The sequence below is a fragment of the Alligator mississippiensis genome, chromosome 4, assembly GCF_030867095.1.
Source record: "Alligator mississippiensis isolate rAllMis1 chromosome 4, rAllMis1, whole genome shotgun sequence".
In the NCBI taxonomy this organism is placed as follows: Eukaryota; Metazoa; Chordata; order Crocodylia; family Alligatoridae; genus Alligator; species Alligator mississippiensis.
In genome coordinates, this window is record NC_081827.1 from 146,511,571 (window position 1) to 146,531,650 (window position 20,080).

Sequence of the window (20,080 nt, forward strand, 5' to 3'; positions counted from 1 at the left end):
AAAATATGGCTCACAGATCAGATCTGGCCCACTGAAGGATTTTGTCCAGCCTACACTGGGTCCCTCAGTCCCGCCCAACTCAGGCACAGGGGGCAGCCTGGGCCATGGTGCATGTGGGTAGTTACACCACCCCAAGGTGTGCAGCAGGGCTGGGGCAGTGCAGCAACTGGACTTGCTTACCAGCAGCCCTGGTGGTGGTAGCGGTGGCTCCTTCTGGCTGCCACTGCTGCTAGACCCGGCAAGTCCACTCCACACCCACTGCAAGGGGTGGGACCCACACAGCAGGGCACATTGGTGGGCAAATGGAGTGGGGCTGTGGGCAGGTGGGGAGTGGTGTTCAGGAGTGCGATGGGCAGACAAGGCCAGGATCATGGGGCAGGATCGTGGGGTGGTGACAGTGCAGAGCCACTGCTAGGGCCAAGGCAGAGCTGTGATTCATTGCCTGCACAGCCCTGTGAAGGGCATAGGTTTCCAGGCAGAGGTATTTGGGGAGCAGATCGTGGCTCTGCCCTAGGCCCCAGCCCCATTCTGCCACCACCCCAAGATCCTGGCCCTGGCCCTGGATACAGCTCCCTGCCTGCCTGTGGCCCCATCCTCTCCACCTGGCAGCTCACCCTGCCTGCATGGGTCCCGGCTGGTCACCATGGGGTGGTGACAGTGTGGGGCTGGGGTCCAGGGAAGAGCTGCAGTCTGCTGCCTGCCCACCTCTGCTCGCAGAACTGACATCCATCACAAGGGCATGCGGGGAGTAGATCACAGCTCTGCCTTGGGCCACGGACCTGCACTGTTACCTTCCAATGATCCCAGGGCCTCCATGGAGACAGTACCCACATGGACAGTTGTGTGGCCAGGTGGATGGGGAGCTGCGTCCAGGGCCAGGTCCAGGGTCTTGGTGTGGTGACAACGTGGGGCCAGAGTCTGGGGCCGAGCTGCGATCTGCTCCCCATATGCCCCTGCCCACAGAACCTGTGCCTGTCGCAGGGGTGTGCAGGCAGCAGATTATGGCTCTACCCCAGACCCTGGCCCATACTGTCACCACGCCATCATCACAATCCTAGCTCTGGCCCTGCCTGCCTGTCCCACTTCTGGATGTTGTTCCCCACCTACCCACAGCCCCATCCTAGCCACCCAGCCGAGCACAGAGCAGAGCCACTTGAGGATTTCTGGTGAGCTGTTGTACAGGGCAGGTGGGCAGGTGCTGACCCAGCCCACAATATCTCACCAAAACTCCCTGGATGGTCCATGGGCCCAAATAATTGCCCACCCCTGGTCTAGGCTAGTCCACATTCTATATTGCATCTGTGATTTTTGAAGCACTTGGAAACTGTTCAGCATAGAAGTGCTAGCAAAACAAAGAACTGGTATATTAAGCATATAAATGGGTCTTAATTTAGCAGACTGAATTCCATGGGGAGATTTCTCTGTCATTACCACTTCTTAGGATGGATTAGGGGGATTGGGTGAGGCAGGGGGCATCTGATGGAGGGATTGGGGGCAAGCAGGATCTGTAGGAGGATCAGGGAGATTGGGGAGGAGGCAGCATCTGCAAGGGGGATCAAGGGGGCCAAGTGAGGTACATGCGGGTTTGGTGGAGGGTTTAGCAGGATCAGGGGAGTCCATGGGGGGGGGGAGGGGCTCTCTCCCCCACCCCACAGGACCTGGGGCTTTTTTTAGCCCTCCCCACCCCATTCCAATAAGCCTACCCTATCATCCTTCCTTCCTTTCTCTCCACCAGGACTTACTTTCTTGGCTCCCAGCATCTGCAAATGCTAATAAAACTGGTACTGCAAGCAACTCATGGGATGGAGGGCTTGGTGGGGGGCAGAGGGAGAACTGTCTGGTGCTGAGGCATAGGTTGTTCATCTGGGTGTGAGGTGAGGGGCCAGACTGCTAAAAGTAGCCTGGTGCCAGGGGGCAGGTAGGAAAAGTACAGCCCTGGTGCTGTGGCTGGGGCTAGCAGCTGAGCTTTCCTAGTCCTGGGGCTACGCTGGGAACTGTACAGAAGTTTTGGATAGTTAGATCACTCTAAAAATGTCCAGCTCAATCTAAATTAGACTGCCTTGGGGGTAGGGTTAATTTAGATTGGGTCAGCCATTTTTAGACTAATCTACACTTCCTGGAACTTCTGTATAGTTCACATTTAGATCAATTTAACTAGGGATCTAAGTGTAAGGACTGCACCTAGACAAACTAGGTTAGATCAAGTGGCCATGTTAAATGTGATCTAACCTCCCCTTAACCTCCCCAAATACCTTTATCTACCCTCTGTCTACTAATGGAGGGTGGCGCTGTCACTATGTAACAAAATTGTGATGGCAGCTTTAGTAAAATATTCCTATGAAATTAACTGAAATCCCAACACTCATTTAATATAGTTTGAGGATCACTGCATAGCCATTAGAGTAGAACAACTTTCAGTCAGAAAACTGAAAGAATCCAAATTTTTGTCTATTAACTTCTTTCTTATTTATTTCAGATGCTCCAACTCCATCTCCTTATTGGCGAATTGTGGCAGTGATCCTTGGGATCTTTTGCTTGGGTTTCATGGCAACAGCTGGTGTCTTAGTTGTCAAGTGTAAGTATTAGCAGGAAGTTTTAATGTTAATAATATAAAAATGTTCGGAATAAACTGAACAAGGAAGATTTAACTTTAAGGGTGAGGGAAGCTCAAAATTATTCCTTGCTGTGTGACCTTGGGCAATCACTTGATCTTTCTTCCTCAGTTTCCCTGTATTTGATCACAGGCCATGTCTAGTCAGCTCAAACCCATGTGGCTTAATTCTTCTACTTTTCTGAAGAGTGAAGCAATTTCAGGGGGAATAATAGGCGACTTTCTTGATGACAGAATTCAAAATATATGCAGTCTTGCGTGATATAGTTCACTTGAATATTAAATAGAACAATTTCATTCTAGTTGTATTGTGAATTGCAGTTACTCAGGTGTCCCACCTAATGAGCGAAAGAGAAGTGCAAGAAAACCTCACACAGCAGCTGGAGCTTCTGCAAGCCCAGAACTTAAATCTATCAGAGACTCTAGAACAACTAGCAAGCTCGAGAGGTAAGTTGTGGGGGGAAGTACTTGCTGTTAGAGCTGGGCAGGAGGTGATTTTGTTGTCCTTTGAGAGGTTTCAAGAGCTTGATTTTTTTTTTCCTGTCTTAACCTGAGATGAAAAGCATAAAACTCTCAAAACTACCTGGGAACTGATTATCTGAGGAAAAAATCTTGGATAGCCTCAATTAAAATGTTTCATTTTTCATTTTGACTTATTTTCATAACTTTTAAATATTCAAATTAATTTAAATTTTGGGAAAAGGGCATTTTAAACCAAAAATGAAGCTTGTCATTTAAGAATGTCAAAAGTGGGATGTATTAACAATGCCAACATTTTCCCTCTCACCCCCCTTCAAAAATGTTTTATTTTGGGCAATTCATTGAAACTCAATCTTGCCATGAACAGTTTCAGTTCAGCTTTTTTAACTCCAAAATACCCATTTTAGTGGAAAATTCCCAAATGGGTCCATAGGTGAATGGTAGGGGGTGCATGTACCCCCCCCCCCCGATGGGGCTGGTGCACCCCCTGATTTCATAGATTTTCATAGACATTAGGGCTGGAAGGGACCTCGGAAGATCATCGAGTCCAGCCCCCCACCCAAAGGGCAGGATGTCAGCTGGGGTCATAGGATCCCAGCAAGATAAGCATCCAGTTTCACCTTGAAGGTGTTCAATGAAGGTGCTTGAACAACCTCTGGTGGCAGGCTGTTCCAGACCTTGGGGGCTCGGACAGTAAAGAAATTCTTCCTTATGTCCAGCCTGAAACGATCTTGTAGTAGTTTGTGACCATTCGTCCTCGTCATCCCTTGGGGCGCTCTGGTGAGCAAACGTTCCCCTAGATACTGGTGATCACCCCTGATAAACTTGTAGGTGGCCATCAGATCACCCCTGAGCCTGCGCTTTTCCAGGCTAAAGAGCCCCAGGGCTCTCAGCCTGTCATTGTAGGGTCTGCTTCCCTGACCCCTGATCATGCGCGTGGCTCTTCTCTGGACTCTCTCAAGCTTCTCCACATCCTTTTTGAATTGTGGAGCCCAAAACTGGACGCAGTACTCCAGCTGCGGCCTCACTAAGGCCGAGTACAGGGGGAGAATGACGTCCCGGGATTTGCTTGAGAAGCATCTATGGATGCAAGCCAGCGTTTTGGTCGCTTTACTAGCCGCAGCATCGCATTGCAGGCTCATGTTCATCTTGTGGTCAATGATGACCCCCAAGTCTCTTTCTTCCATAGTGCTAGCCAACATAGCACTGCCGAGCCTATAAGGATGCTGCGGGTTTTTCTTCCCAAGGTGGAGAACCTTGCATTTATCGGCGTTGAACACCATCAGATTCTCATCCGCCCACTTGCTGAGCCTGTCCAGGTCAGCCTGGATCACCCGCCTGTCTTCTGGCGTGGATGCTTTGCCCCAAAGTTTGGTGTCATCGGCGAACTTGGCCAGTCCGCTTCTGACTCCAGTGTCCACATCGTTAATGAAGATGTTGAACAGTATGGGTCCAAGGACAGAGCCCTGGGGGACCCCACTGGTCACAGGACACCACGATGAGTGACTTCCATCAATTACTACCCTCTGGGTCCGACCCCGGAGCCAATTTTCCAGCCAGTGGATCGTGGGGGACCCAAGGCGACAATTGGCCAGTTTCTCCAAGAGACGATCATGGGACACCAGATCGAAGGCTTTTTTGAAGTCAAGATATATGACATCAATCTCATCTCCAATCTGATGGCCAATACTGATGGTGTTGGTAGGGCTGGTGTCCCCCTCCCCTCCCCCCAACAGGGCCGCTGCCGCCGGTAGCTACTGGGGATGCCCCCCCCAGATTCAGAAGGCACCAGTCACTCATGAATGGGTCTAACTATTGATGACTGTTTTGTTTCCTTAAGGCTGTTTCATTCTAATATGTTGCAGTTACAAGACCCATCACCCCTTAAAAAGGAGTGATTTTTATTGATAGCAATGTGTACAAACTCTCTTCTATTCAGTCACCCATGATAGTTTCTTACTACTATTGTGTGTGTGAATAAAGCTGCACTAAAGGGGAGCTTCCTGTAAATAAAATACATATTTTTTATCAGAAAACAGAAAATGTTAACATCATCAGCACTGCTGTGAATATGATCAGAACTATTAAATTCTTTAAAAAAAACCCCAAAACTTTAAACTAAAGATTCTTCTTTCCATCATCTGATCAAGATCTGGACTTCTAGTGCAGGAATATCTGAGTTTGCAAAAATTGTTATGCTACGCATAAATCATCCATACAGTAAAACAAGAGCAGTGTAGATTGAGAACTTAAGTGGGGAACAAAGCAAGTTGAAACAAAAATCTCCCTGACAGAGCATTATGGTTATTTCCTTGGGTAGCCGCATTCAAACTGCACTGAAAGAAAACCAGCTGATTCTAGATGCATAAAGCAGCACAATGCAGCATATCAAAGGAATAAATATAGCCCGCAGTTGTATCCTAATTGCCATCTGGCCTGAGCAGACCAGAATATAAACTGACCAAATTAGGCTGTGATCTACAAAGGAAAAGAAAAACAAAACAAAAAGCCTCTCCCCTCCACACTGCCCCCATTTAGAGCTTTTGAGTGTTCTAAAAAGTCTGGATTTCTATTAAAAAGAGTTATTGTCTGCAGTTGTTTCTCTTGTTCCTGTTTCTGTTTAATATGGTATTACTAGTTCCATGGACACAGGGACGATCAGATAAAAAATATAAACTTCTTTATTTATACTTCTAGACTTCACTATTGACCCAGGGTCTTATGATGCTTGGGTATAGCAAGTCAGTGGAATGACATGTCAGTAAAAAAAATAGCTAGAGAGCCAGGTCTTTTTCTTAAGGAGCACCTATCTTCACTTTGTCCTGCTTTACATCTTGTTATCTACACCTGTACTAAATAATGCAAATTAGGTCTAAGATGTTATCAGTGGCACAGCTGTAATGTGTGAGTGTGAGTGAGAGAGAAAGTAAGTATGTATGTATGTATGTATGTATGTATGTATACAGCAGGGAAGAATAAGCCCCAATACTTTCAGCAAGACATTAAAACAAATTAATGGAGATGTTCACATAGTAAACAGAATTCCCTAAGTTGGCTATTAATTCACACCAATAACCTAGTGAACAGACCAACTTTCCAAAGACTTGTGTCTCAGCAGCAGACTTCTTTCATATCCCTTTTCCAATCACTTATGCCAGTGTAAGGTACAGAGGTGGTCAGCTATAGTTTCATAGTTTTATAGTTGGTAGGGTTGAAAGGGACCTGGGCAGATCATCAAGTCTGACCCCCTGCCATGGGCAGGAAAGAATGCTGGGGTCAAACAACCCTGGCTAGGTGATTATCTAGCCCCTGGGATCTCCTCATTTTTTCATATTTGAAGGTTAAATTTGTGGAGACTCTACTAGTTCCTTGCCACTAGCCTTGAAGATTTCAGCAGGCATGCTATCTGGTCCAGTAGCCTTTTTGTTCTTGGTTTCCCTGATGGCATGCCAGACTTCTTCTAGGTTAGGATGTTTGGTGAGGGATCCCTTTTCAGGGTGTTGGAAATGGACTTGATGGTGGGATGGGAAGAGGGATGTGGATAACTTTGAGAGGGTCAGTCTGAAGTCAGGGAAGAGGTAGGGAAGGGTGGTCCCTTTGAGATTAACTGGATCAGACAGTCACAAGCTTTCTGCATATACAAAATTGAGAGGAAAGAAAGGCTGGATTCATCCCCTTGTTCACAGAGGAACAGACAGTGTTTCTGCCCTCTGTCCAGGGTCATTTTGTTGCTGGAAATGTTGACGCAAATGAGATATCCAGTTTCTTCTTTCTTGTACATGTTGAAGGTTTCATAACATTATTTGTGAGGGCAGAGGTTATAGCCCTAAAGCTTCTGGCCAGGTTCCAAATGGATTTTATTATTATAATTATTATTATAATAATTATTATTATTTTACTTTTATTTTTGTTTGAAAGTGCTGAATCAGTTGGGTTTATAAATTGATAAATTTGATAAATTTGTGAACTTAACTACAACCAAACTATGGAATAACCATTGCTACCCCATAATGCAGTCTGTGGAGTGTTTTTGTAATCTTTCAGGGGGAAAAGATATAGAAAAATGCTGTTTTTGATAAACATGGTGACATGCTGTTCTGTTCTCAAGGACATACATGTACTCCTTGCCCTGAAAACTGGCTACAGCATGGAGAGAATTGTTACTACTATTTTGCTGAATGGAAAACTTGGCAAGAAAGTGAAGCTCTTTGCTCTTCTCTGGATTCTAGATTCCTTAAGATAGAGAGCAAGAAAGAGCTGGTAAAGATTTATTTTTAATTTCTCTTATCTGGTGTATAATTTGTATTGTTCATCTAAGGGAGAAATCCTGAATGGTGCTTGATATATATGAACAATGAGCCAGATCCTCAGATGAATTAAATCAAGGTCCTTCTTCCTTAGTCTGATTGCCTGTCTCAAGACTTCATTGAATATGAAGACTAAGATGGTTTGGTTTGTTATTCTGTCTCTTGTCCCATGAGATCCGTACGTCTGCCCATCTCTTTTCCTGACTCCTACAATATTGAGCAGGCAAATCTATCTTTAACTGACTGAATAGGTAAAATGAAATGTCCTCTCAGATCTTATGAGCAATTAGTTCAAACTCTGGAGCTTATGATTTTTGTGTCTTATTCTTATTTTGACTCTCATTACTGTAAGAATACCATGTGCTGCTTATTTAAGACCTTGGTACATGCCACAAAATTTGCTTTTAAAGTGGCTTAAATGCCTTTTTGCACTGCTTTAATGGTGTTGCTGTTTGCATGCTCAGCACCGTATGCCGCTTTTAAATAACTTTGGTACGTAGCAAGTTAAAACACTTCCGAGGTGTTTTAGTTTACTACCTAGCAAACTGCAACAGTGCACGAGGTGCTGGAAGCTGACATGCTCAGGGCCCCGCACAGCTCAGGGACTGTGGGACCTGGCAGAAGCCTGTGCAGGAAGGCTCTACTGAAGGAAAAAAGAGTGGCAAGCCTGATCTTTTTTCTTTTTTTCCTCCCTGGAGCCTGTCTGCCTGCCTGAGCTGTGCGGGGGCCCAGTACTTCCCTCCAGCAGCTCGCCCCACCCCGCTCTCCTCCTGCCGCTGAAGAGGCAGGTGAGGATCGGGCCACCACCCTTGTGTACACACCACAGGGGTTTCGTTTGGTTTAATTCTCCCTAAATTGAAACAGTGTTTTTAAAAACCTACCATTTCAGTTTAGGGAGAACTAAACCAAATTAAACCCCCTTGGTGTGTCCAAACAGCCTTAAAGAGTTAAAACCTTTTAGTTCCCCCTCTGATGGTGTGTCCCCATTAGTGGAAATGTGCATCCCCTGGGGACAAGTAGCCACGGTACATATTTGTGCTGCTAGTCATCCCCAGGGAATGCCCCTGCATGTGTGCTCTGGCATGCAGCAAGTTGACCTGGGTGGGGTAGGAGAGGCTGGAGCCAGCACCTGAATGACCCCAGCTACCTTACCTGGGGTCCTGGGGCCCACCCAGGGCTCCAGCAGTAGTGATCTGGGTGCAGGGACCCTGGCTGGCAGCCAGAACGTGGCTCTGGTCAGCAAGCCTCCAGTTTCAGGTGGTGCATACTGCCACCACATGCACCACCCCACTTTAATCTGGTGGGTTCTTGTTTTTCGACACAAGGATTTCCCGGTGTCAAAAAAACTGCCATGTTGCACATTAGCAGCACAGCAAATGCCTACATGTGCAGCATGTGCAGTTTGCAGCACTGCAGATAGGTCTGCAGTGCTGCAAAGCACATGTGTACGCTCATTTGGGCATGCCCTGAGTAGTGTATTTTGAGGGAGAGAATTTCTTCCAGACCTATTAGCCAATTCTATGAAGCACTGATCAACCTCAGTTCCTCCCAATGTACCCAACAGCAGTTGATGACACTCAGCATCTCATTTTTTTTGGCCTATAAAATCTTAATAATTACCAGGACTCAAAAGACTTATCTAGGTTTCCTTGCAAAACAAAATGTGTTATAAGTGGCAGATACCAGTCTCTTTTTCTATTTCTAGCTATCTCTCCCCCACTCTAACTATGAACAGCTTCCAAGTCATGATGACATTCAAAACTCTGCTTGTCTTTCCATACAGGATTTTGTAATGAAATCAGCACAGTTATACAGTTTCAATTCTTTCTGGATTGGTTTATCTCATAATGGAGCTGGCCAACCATGGTTATGGGAGGATGGCACACCTTTTTCCAGTGACCTGTAAGTCTGCACTACATCTAAAAACAATGGAGTTTTGGGCATATGTATTACATAAACTGTAATTTGAGGTATGAAGCAAGAAGTGATACTTTATCAAGAAATCACCCACTCATCCAACTGATCCCACTCTCCTTTTGTTAGCTCATGTACTCATGTATTACTTGCATACCTGACAAGTACGGATGGATAGTTATCGGACAGCTGACTTACCTGTTATTTAAGGTGGTGGCAGGGTTGGAATTAATAATGCTGATCTGTGATTTTTACAACCTGAATCGGGCTGCAGCTGGATGGAAACTCTGATTTTCTGTTCTAGATTTCACATCCCAGAAGCCAGCTCCACTTCTTCCCTGATCTGTGTGTGGATCCAAGGTACAAATGTTAACACTGCGGAATGTAGCGATTACAAGTTCTGCATTTGTGAGAAGATGGTAAATCCAGCGGGGATTGGGCAAAAAGGCTTATCAGACCGATGACAGGGCACAGTACTCTATAAGGAAATGCATCCTGGGTTCTGCGATACTGAAACCAGTTCTGCCCAGTGATTTCTAACAAAGACAGATCCTATTTCTAGCCTTCATGATTGTGGAAAAATGCTTGAAAATGTGACCAGAGTAGAACCCAGAAGCTCAAAATCCAGAAGGCAACTACAAACATTCAAAATTTATTTACTTACCAGAATTTTAATTCTCCAAATTTTCATGCCTGGTGTTGGCAATACTGGACACTAATAGGAAACTGTGTTACATCTGGTGGCCATCAAAGAAACAATATCAGGATATGGCACACTCTGTCCATTCTGTCTGTTTGCTCTGGGTAATTGTTTTCCTAAATTCTATTTTCCAGCCTGTAAACTGTGAATTTTACAACCTGTATAAATATTGTTGGTAACAATAATTTGTATGGTATACCTTTCCTCCTGATCCTTTGTTCCTGAGGACCTCAAACTTCAGAGCTTTGTAAGCTGGCTGTGAAAAGCCATAACACCATAAGCTCCCTATATGTGGTGTCCTTATACTTGCATCTCTCTGGGAGGCTGAATGGGCAGCAGGGATACAAAGTCTTGGAAGTCTTGTTTCCATGGCACCAATCAACTCTAAAGCTGTTTGGAAAGAATGAGGCCCTGTCAGCAGGAAAACTTGCCAGCTTTTCCTGTTCCCATTAATACCTTACTGATGCATTTAGTGAATATTAAGCTCTAAAATCAAAAGAAATAGAGAAGGATAAAGGCCGTTCTGCTTTTGTAGTACCACAGACATAAAAGACTGCTCATCCTTATAAGTTCTGTCTCACTAGTGTCATTTAGTATTTGAGGCTGTGAAAAAGAGGGCCTTTGTCCTAAAACTAGATCGTTGGTGGAGAGCTGGGCACTGCTTTGAGTTCTCCTAAAAGCAGTAGCTAATGACCCAGGAAAATAGTCATTTTAGGGTGGCTTAAAGACCATGATTGAACAGACTGAATGCTAACTAGGACTGAACAGTCTTAGGTAAGGCAGTAACAATAACAGCACTGAGCATCTTTCAGTATTTAGTAATTTTAGTAGTCTATTTAGTAATCAGCAATCCGGGCCTCAGAAAAACAGCAACAACAACAGAGTGCCTGCTGCTTCATGGTCACGCTACTCTAAACCAGCAATACTCCCAATTTTAGCTATAGGTCTTCACCTAGATCTCAGTGGGTACTATTAATGTACCCTATAGCTGAGGTTTAGCTATAGGTCTTTACCTAGATCTCTACATGTACTATTAATGTACATTTGGCTTAATGCACGGTAAAATAACAGCGCAGTCAGCCAGCCCTGGGAACGTATCTACACGTGCAGCCTCTTGGAAGCAGATTTTCTCCTTACTCATAGATTCATAGTTGGTAGGGTCAGAAGGGACCTTGTAGATCTTCTAGTCTGACCCCCTGCCATGGGCAGGAGAGAAAACTGGGCTCAAATGACCCCAGCTAGGTAAATGTCAAGTCTGCTCTTAAAGACCCCCAGGGTAGGAGCCAGCACCACTTCCCTTGGAAGTTGGTTCCAGATCCTAGCCGCCCTGACTCCGGATGGGAGTAGCCTGCTCCAAGCCTCCTCCTGCCCTGCTCTGCCCCCCTGCAGCAGTTTGAGAGAGCTGGAGGCTCTGGCTACAGCTGCCTGGGTGCTCAGGCACTCTTTAAAAGGTTACCCCATGTGTCTCAATGTGCACTGCTTCTAACACTGGCTTCCCACTCAGAGCAGGGAAAGAGCCCAGGTGTCCTGGCTACTAGCCAGGCTCCTGATCCCATCCCTCCAAAAGCAAGTCAGAGCTGTGCCGGCAAGAAATGGTATTAACCCTTAACGTACAATTTCTCAAAGCATGTTCTAATGTTAACACACCTTAAAATTCCACAGATTTAGTATGGTTTAAGTATAACATGTAAGGGCATTGTTACACGTTAATTTTAGATGGCTCCTGGAGCTCTGAACCCCTGGATTTTCCACATATTAATATGTGAAACTAGTTTAAACCCCTCTTTAGGCAGCTTAAAGTTATGCCACACCTGGCTCCTTTTATCTCTGATCTGTGTTACCTAGCTCATGTTACATTGATGTCTAGCCACTCTAGGCTACACATTAGTGTAAACACCCCAGCCACACCCCCTCTCCCTCCCTTCGGCCTTGTTTGGTTCCACTGCCCCCTTTTGCTTTCTCTGATCCAGCTTCTGTCCCCTGCTACACTCCCCCCAGCCTGGATAAGTCCATTGCTCCCCTGCCACCCGCCCTGGAATGGGGGAGGGGGAGAGTCTTACCTTTCAAGGCCTCTGCTGGCTTGAACATGTGACTGCTCCAAACTAAAGTTAACACTAAAACTGATCAACATTTGAGCAGATCGAAGTGCAATGTGTAACTTCACACTAAGAAAAGTGTTGTTTATTTGTATGAGACCACGGAACAATTGCTGTCTCTTTGCATGGAACCATGGAAAAAACATTGTGCCTTTCTTTCTTTGGCCAGGCAGCATGTCCTGTCTTTGCTAAATATTGCAAGTCTCTAAGCAGAATAAACACAATGCAATAATTTGAGAGCCAGATTAACTTTTTCCCATGGTTCCTTTTTAAGGCATTCAGAGCTGAAAGACACTATTTGTTGTGTTTACCTTACACAGATGAAAAGTTGTGGATACAATACTACTGTGAACATTTTACATCACTGTGCAGTAGTGTATGCTGTCCAAGGTCTAATATAATCTTTTCAAAAGTAAGGTCCTATTATTAAGTATATCTTTATATGTAATAATGGAATAAAGATAAATGTGTGAGTAATTGGATTTAGAAATAGAAGGTAAAAGATAATAGTGAGCACTGATTATGATAAGGAAAAAATAGGCAAATTAGAACTGGTTGAAATATTTTGACCAAAAATCCATTCAATAAAACAACCATTTTTTGAAAATGAAATAATATTTGTCAAAGCATTGTGGATTTCCTTGTTTCCATTAATTGTTTTGGTCCAAAAAATTATTAACAGCCCTTTTTCTTTCTCAGTGTGCTGACAGATTTCAGCCTGCCAATCTAACTCATGGTGCTTTACATAAAGTACATGAGTTAGAGTGAACTCCTCCCCCCTTTCCCCCCAGCAGATTTTTGCCTGTTGGGTTGTTGCAGGAAGATTGAACCTGCCTGCAGGTGAATAGAAAGCCAAGAAGCCACTCCTCTTCCCAACCCTGCCACTCCCTCTCCACCCCCCAGCTCTGGGGATGTGAGTAGAAAGGGAAGGAGGAGGATAGAGGAGGGAGGGTGCAGTCAGCAGCAGTGAGCTACCAGCTGGGTTTTGCCCAGCCTGAGCTGGAGGGTAGATTGAAGCCCCCCTGTCTCACACCCCACAGCTGGCTGGGGTACTGGGAGGAACTGGGCTGAGCCCATGAAGCAAGGGGCTAGGATCCAACCCCCCTCCTCCAGCTCAGGCTGGGCTCTCTGCTACGTTTTCTCTCCCTTCTTCCCCTCCCTTCCTGCTGAGAGCCCTAGGGGCAAGGCTGAACTGCATCATCCCAGTCCTGAATGCACAAAAAATTAAGCTGAGGGGACATAAGTTCCCTAAGGTGTTCTAAAGCAGAGCACCCTTATCTGATACCTCATTTGAGGAGGGTTAATTTTTCATGGGATCAGCCACTTCAAAGGCACTCTGCAGCCATTCAGGTATGTCACAGCATGGCTGTAGAGTGCTTTTAGGGGGCTGATCACATAAAAAACCATAACTTCTGTCTGCATCCTTATTTATTTTTTATTTGTAGGTTGCTTCTAGTTGTTTATATTGCTGGTTTTGAAGTATTTAAAGAAATAAGTGCAAGTATTCAATTTAATAAGTAACATTGTGAGTTATTTAAAATACTAAAAATAATAAATATGAATAATAAGCATGGCACAATGAAAAAAAATTAAAAGCTAACACAATTAAAAGTATCTTTGCAAAGTTCTTAATTTTCAATAGTCAGACAAGGGTCTTTGGGTAAATGTCATAGCTTTTATTAGCCCAATTAAATAGTTGGAAAAATTGTTCTTTGCAAGCTTTCAGGTAGAAACACCCTTCTTCAGTTTCAATACTCACTTCTAACAAATTTTCTAGCATATTCAAATAGTGCACCCAGGAGAAAAAATCTCTAGACCAATATGTTCCAGAGTTTATTTGTGCGCATTACTTGCATGTGTAGATGCACCCTTTGAGCAGAATTCTGTCATCTTGTGAATGATCAAAGTACAACTTGTGACCATCTCTGAGTTATCCAACTATTGTGCAAAAGTGATTCTGTTACCCTCTCTGGCTGTGGCCACATGAGTGTGGACATTTGTTTCCCCAGGGATAAGAAGCAGCAGTATACCTAGTGCCACTGCTACTTGTCCCTGGGGAACACCCATGCCACATGCCCTCTGGCACGTGGCAGGTTACCCTTGATGGGATAGGGGAGGCTGGGGCTAGCAACTGTGCCGGCCCCAGCAGCCTTACCTGGGATCCTGGAAGCCTCCTGGGGCTGCAGCCATGGAGCTCTTGCAGGGAGCCTGGCTGGAAGCTGGAGCGTGGCTTCAGCAGGCCAGGCTCTGATTTGGGGCAGCATGTGCTGCTGACCTGTATGCTGCCCTGCTTTTTTTCCACTCAGGTTTTTTGACCCTGGGATCTCCTGGGGTCAACCCTTCTATCCCCCCTCCCCGCCCCCCCCCTCTGCACTGCAAGATAGCAGCACAGGGAATGCCTGAATGTGTGATGTGTGGTGCCATAAACAGGTCTGCAGTGCCACATACTGCATGGCTGCTGCTCTCATCTGGCAGCAGCCACTGGATGCATAGGTGCCCCAATTATAGGAATCAGATTCCCTTTACACGTGTGCAGATGTCTCCTTATTCCTGACTGACCTGATTTCCTTCTATGATAAGGTGACAGGCTCCATGGATAGGAGATGAGTGGTGGATGTGATATACTGGACATGTCTGTATGTGTCTGTATGGCAAGTGCTACCTTTTGGAAGTACTAAAAGACAGTGTTGTAACAGCCCATACTGCGCCATGCTGGTGGCACATGGTCATTTTTGGCTATGTCAAATACAAAAACTAGAAGATGATCAGAAACCTCTCTGTGCAGCATTAGATCTGAAAAGCTCAAATCCTAGAAACTGCATTTGCAAGTTCAACTTGTGAGAAAATCTCAGTAAGTGTCACAAGGTAGAAATGATGCCAAGAGAGCACACACAGATGAGTGTATGTAATTGTCAGCAACTCAAATACTGTCTGCTTAAGAGGTGGCTGGAGAAATTATGTATCTGCTTGGGGTTCCCAAAGGAGGTGGATGAATATCTAAGCTTTGAGCAGAGCCTTGTCCCTGATCTCTCTCCCTCCCCACAGCCACAGCACATGCCAATCATTCTTTCTCTCTCTATCCTCCGTGTTGGAACCCTCCCTGAAGCTTCAGAACACACTCATCTGCCTCACTCTCTCTCTCTCTCCTCCCCGCCGAACTGACCATACAGCTATAGCATGCTCCTATTCACAGTGTCCCGACCCTGTCTGCTGCTTACATCAGCTTGTGCGCCAGAAGTAATGCCGGGCAGGTGCTGGCATCAGGTGTAGGTTCTGCTGTCAAGTTCCCGGTGGGGATTGAGGTGACTCCATTGATGCAGCGGCATCAGCTGTGGACCCAGGCGGATGCCCAGATCCCCACCCAGATCCTGCAGGCTGCACCAGCCCCGTGCTGCTTCCGACATGCAGGGCAGGAGCTGTTGTAAGCTGCAGATGGGGCTGGGAATGCATGACCCAGCAGCCAGAGCCACCGGCTCCCCATGGGGCAGATTACATGACTTTGTGGCCACCCACTGGTGGGGCAGATACAGTCACTTGGTGGGTCAGATCTGGCCTACAGGCCATATTTTGCCCACCCCTGGCCTAGAGACAGGTCAGGTCCTTCTCCCTCTTTTGGGGGATCAAGCTGGTGCCTGGGCAAGCATTTTTATACTTTTACATTAGCAAGATTATTTATTATCCCATACCCCCACTCCAAGGAATGACTATAATATTTGTGGAAAGCCAGGGGTGAGAAAAGAATGATCTTACTGAAATATGCCAAAATTGTTACATTATCCTGATTCTTAAGGATCAAGAGCTCCCTCTTCTGGTTTAGAGGGATATAGGTTTTTGAAACCTGGTTTGTTTCAATTGCCTTATATGTTTCAGATATTTGCAACCAGTGATGACAATTGCAGTGTTTAAACACAGAAATGTTTCTCTAAAATGTTCAGTAATAGCTATGTTAAACTTGGGATTTGGGACCTGACAACTCATTTTTGATCATGTTCACGAGGTCCAGAAGGCCTCTCTGAAGAGAAGCAAAAGAGGGCCTCTTAAATAATCTAGACATTAACCTGTTTTGTGTATATCCAATGAACTTGAAGCAGAATTAGCCACAGGAATGAGTTTGTTGTTGTGTTTAAAACATACCTGCTGCCAAGCTGTTTTCAGTTGCTTATGCTTATTTCATATAAATATAGAACCTGGTAATAATAATTCAAATAGTTGTCTGTTTATAGGATTTTCATTTTAGGCAACAACATGTGCATGTGTGTGAGTGTATGTGCGTATGTATATGCATATAAAGAAGCCCTGTGGGGCCAGGTATTTTTGTGAACTCTGCTGTTTGGTTTATAGCTACACAAGCAATCGTGCTTTTGGTATCACCTCTGTTAAAGTGTTGAGTGTGTGAAAAGCTTAGGAGCCAATACAAGTGGCATTTGCAGACAGTTTTACAGGTTCCAAAATGTTTAGAGAGACATTGGCTGCCCAAAAAATTGACTGGTGCACTACATTTTTGTAAGGGGTAAGTGTTGTCAGCTGTGCAGTGCTAAGGTTCAGGAGGATTTCAACAGGCATTTGCATTACCTGAGAGCCATTACATCTTCTGAGGCTTTAGGCTAGAGACAGAAGTTACACATAAACCAGTTTAAGTGATTGGAAACTGGTTTAGACCTGTAACAGAACAGAACCTCAGTGGCTGAACAGAACCAAAATGGCTGAAACTGGTTTAAGATAAACCTGGTTGAATGTAGTTATCACACAACTGATTTAGGTTAAACCAGTTTATGATACTTCTGTTTCAGACTCCTTCCTGGTTCAAGTTCAATCACAGTCCTCCAGCATCCCAGCATTTTGCAGCCCTGGGCTGTGCTGTGCTGTCTGCTCCAGAGAGCAGGGCTGGCCCTGCCCCTCTGCTCTCTAGCTGGAGCAATGAGGGCTGGCTGACAAGAAGGCGGTAGAGGGGTGAGGGGGGGCAAGCCTGGTTGGGGATGCCCAGTCTGGGGGGGGGGGGGAGACAAACCCTGGCTGGGGTCTGGGGCCAGGGAGTGGAGGTTAAATACCTCTTCCCCCATTCAAACTTACTCCTGGCCGAGACTGTGGACTACAAATCCCAGAGGTGCCTGGAAGTAGGAAGAAGTGCTGAGCAACCCTGCAGTCCTACTGCTGTTATTTTGGACTACAAATCCCAGAAACCTCGGGGGCAGCAGGAACGAAAAACAAACACACACAGCCCATGCTGGCTACATGCCAGAGAGCCATGGTTTAGCACCCCCTGGTTTCTGGCCTGTGTAGGCATGTAGCTGCATTTACTCTCTAATTTACTGAATCAAAGGTAAACTGTTTGTTCACTTCTGTTGCAATTTAATCTGTGCAGTTTAGACTAACCTGCAAAGAGTAGGCCTGGAGGTACTGCAATGCCAGACCAGCCAGCCCTGACACCCTTCCTTTGGTGCCAAAGATGCTACATTTGATGTTAATGGAAACTTTTTTTTTAAAATACATTTTATTAAAAACACAAATCACACTACACTTCTAAAGTTACATGTATTGAGCATTCTCGTTTACCAAAACTTCACAGCACAGAAAAAACTACATATCAAAAATATACAACTACATATATGTTAAATCCTTAAATAACATACATCAACTTCTCACAGAAAAACAAACCTTTATAGAAATGTTTTCTCCATATAGAACCATATGAAAAACTGTTACCTCAGTAACCACTTGAAACTCTTTGCCCCTCCTATCAGTCCTCTCTGTTGGTTTAGTGAAATAAGTGTAAATAAGTATACCTTGATTTTAGCACGGCTTTTGATATGGTCTCCCACAACATTCTCACAGGTAAGCTTAGGAAGTATGGGCTGGATGAATGGACTGTATGGTGAATAGAAAACTGGCTAGACCATCAGGCTCAGAGGGTAGTAATCAATGTCTCTATGTCTAGTTGGCAGCTGGTAACAAGTGGAGTGCCCCAAAGGTCAGTCATGGGGCCAGTTTTTTTCAATAACTTCATCAATGGAAGATGGCATAGAGCGCACACTCAGTAAGTTCGGAGGTGACACCAAGCTGGGGAAATAGTAGATATGCTGGAGGGTAGGGCTAGGATTCAGAGTGACGTAGGCAAATTTGAGGATTGGGACAAAAGAAATCTCATGAGGTTCAAAAAGGACAAGTGCAAAGTCCTGTTTTTAGGATGGAAGACGCCTGTGCACTACTACAGGCTGGGGGCTGACTGGCTAGGCAGCAGCTCTGCAGAAAAGGACCTGGGGATTACATTGGACAAAAAGCTGAATGTGAGCCAACCATGTGCCCTTGTTGCCAAGAAGGCTAACAGCATACTGGGCTACATCGGTAGGAATGTTTCCAGTAGGTCGAGGGAGATGATTTTTCCCCTCTCTTCAGCACTGGTAAAGCCACATCTGGAGTACTGTGTTCAGTTTTGGGCCCCCCACTACAGAAAGGATGTGGGCAAATTGGAGAGATTCCAGCAGAGGGCAACAAAAATGATTTGGGGGCAGGAACACATGACTTATGAGGAGAGGCTGAGGGAACTGGGCTTATTTGTTCTAGAGAAGAGAAGCCTGAGGGTAGTAAAACACTTGAACAGGTTACCCAGAGAGGTGGTGGAAGCTCCATCCTTGGAGGTTTTCAAGACCCAGCTAGAGAAATTTCAGGTGGCGTGATCTAATTGGAGATGGTCCTGCTTTGAGCAGGGGCTTGGACTAGATGACCTCCAGAGGTCCTTTTGACCCTAATATTCTATGATTCTGTGATTCTGTAAGTGTGTGAAGTCCTCTTTCCTCCACTTCTTCTTCATCTCTTCCTCTCTGATCTTTTCCTTGTTCTGATCGATGTAGTATTTCAGTTCATGCAGCCCTAGCTTCAGGCACTCTCTTTCAGTGAAAGCCACCAATTAAATATCCAGGGCATTTGTACACGTGATGGGGTTTAGTCCTTCAGGGTTGAATTCTATGATCCCTAAATTGAAATGGTGGGTATTATTTTCCCGTCACTGTATACACACCATTGTTCTGATGGCCACAGGCACTTGCTGAAGGCAGAAACAGCGAGGGGCCTAATCCTTTTTTTCAGTGGAGTTTGCCCTCCTCTTCTGTGATTGGGTGCCTCTGAGCTGCAGGGTGCTGCCTCAACTTGGAGGTGCCCAATCCAACTCTTCCCTGAGCCTGCTTGGGCTTCCAGTGCCCCATGCACCATCCCCACTGCCTTCTCTGGCTGCCAGTACACCCAGCCACCCTCCTGCCATCTTCCTGCCCTGCCCCAGGGGCAAGCCAGCCCATTCCCCAGTGTCCCCAGGCTTCCTGGTGGCTGCAGGTGCCTGCTGAAGACAGAAGTGGTGGGGGGCCTTATATTTTTTTTGGCGGAACCTGCCCATGTCTCTTGCAGACAGGGGTGAGCTGACAGATTCATGGCTGCAATGTTCCAAGTTGCAATGTTGCAAACTAAACTACATCAGGATGTGGTTTAGTTTGTGATGATGCAAACTCATTTAAAACCCACAAAACTTGCGTACGTGTAAAGTGTGATGGCATTAAGCCACATGAAGGGACATTTTCATTACATGTACATGGTAACATTGTGATGTGTACAAGTGCCCCATAGGTTTCCCACTTCCCAGAAACTAGTTTTAACACTTTAATAAAGTCATTAATATTTCCTCCAGTCTTTTTGGAATGAGTTCATATAGTATAAATCTCCTGTTATAATGATAGGTTTATTTTGGTGACAGTCAGAAAGTGGTGAATCCTTTCCCACATCCCAAAACACATGTCCCACTGTTTCTTCTTCCCTGCACTCTCCCTTGGGCACCTTGATGATCTTAGTAGTTTCATAGTAGCTAGGGTCAGGAGGGGCCTGAACAGATCATCTAGCCTGACCCCCTGCCATAGGCAGGAATGAATGCTGGGTTCACAAGACCCCAGACAGGTGATCATCCAACCTCCTCTTGAATTTGCCCAAGGTA

At 45.4% G+C, this 20,080-nt stretch overlaps 1 protein-coding gene across 1 annotated transcript; it reads left to right on the forward strand.

The window, feature by feature from the left end:
- Positions 1-1,971: 1,971 nt before the first annotated feature.
- LOC102560907 (C-type lectin domain family 1 member A) lies at positions 1,972-14,122 on the forward strand. Its single transcript, XM_006260640.4, has 5 exons — positions 1,972-2,575; positions 2,933-3,058; positions 7,200-7,351; positions 9,182-9,300; positions 9,617-14,122. Exons 1-5 carry the CDS (start codon positions 2,545-2,547, stop codon positions 9,774-9,776), a joined length of 588 nt encoding a protein of 195 aa, XP_006260702.4. The 5' UTR covers positions 1,972-2,544; the 3' UTR covers positions 9,777-14,122.
- Positions 14,123-20,080: the final 5,958 nt, after the last annotated feature.

Coding starts and splice junctions, on each gene's coding strand:
- LOC102560907 (XM_006260640.4), top strand. CDS start 2,545: ATGGCAACAGCTGGTGTCTTAGTTGTCAAGT. Junction 3,059..7,199: donor ACAACTAGCAAGCTCGAGAG/GTAAGTTGTGGG, acceptor TCTGTTCTCAAG/GACATACATGTACTCCTTGC. Junction 9,301..9,616: donor ACACCTTTTTCCAGTGACCT/GTAAGTCTGCAC, acceptor TTTCTGTTCTAG/ATTTCACATCCCAGAAGCCA.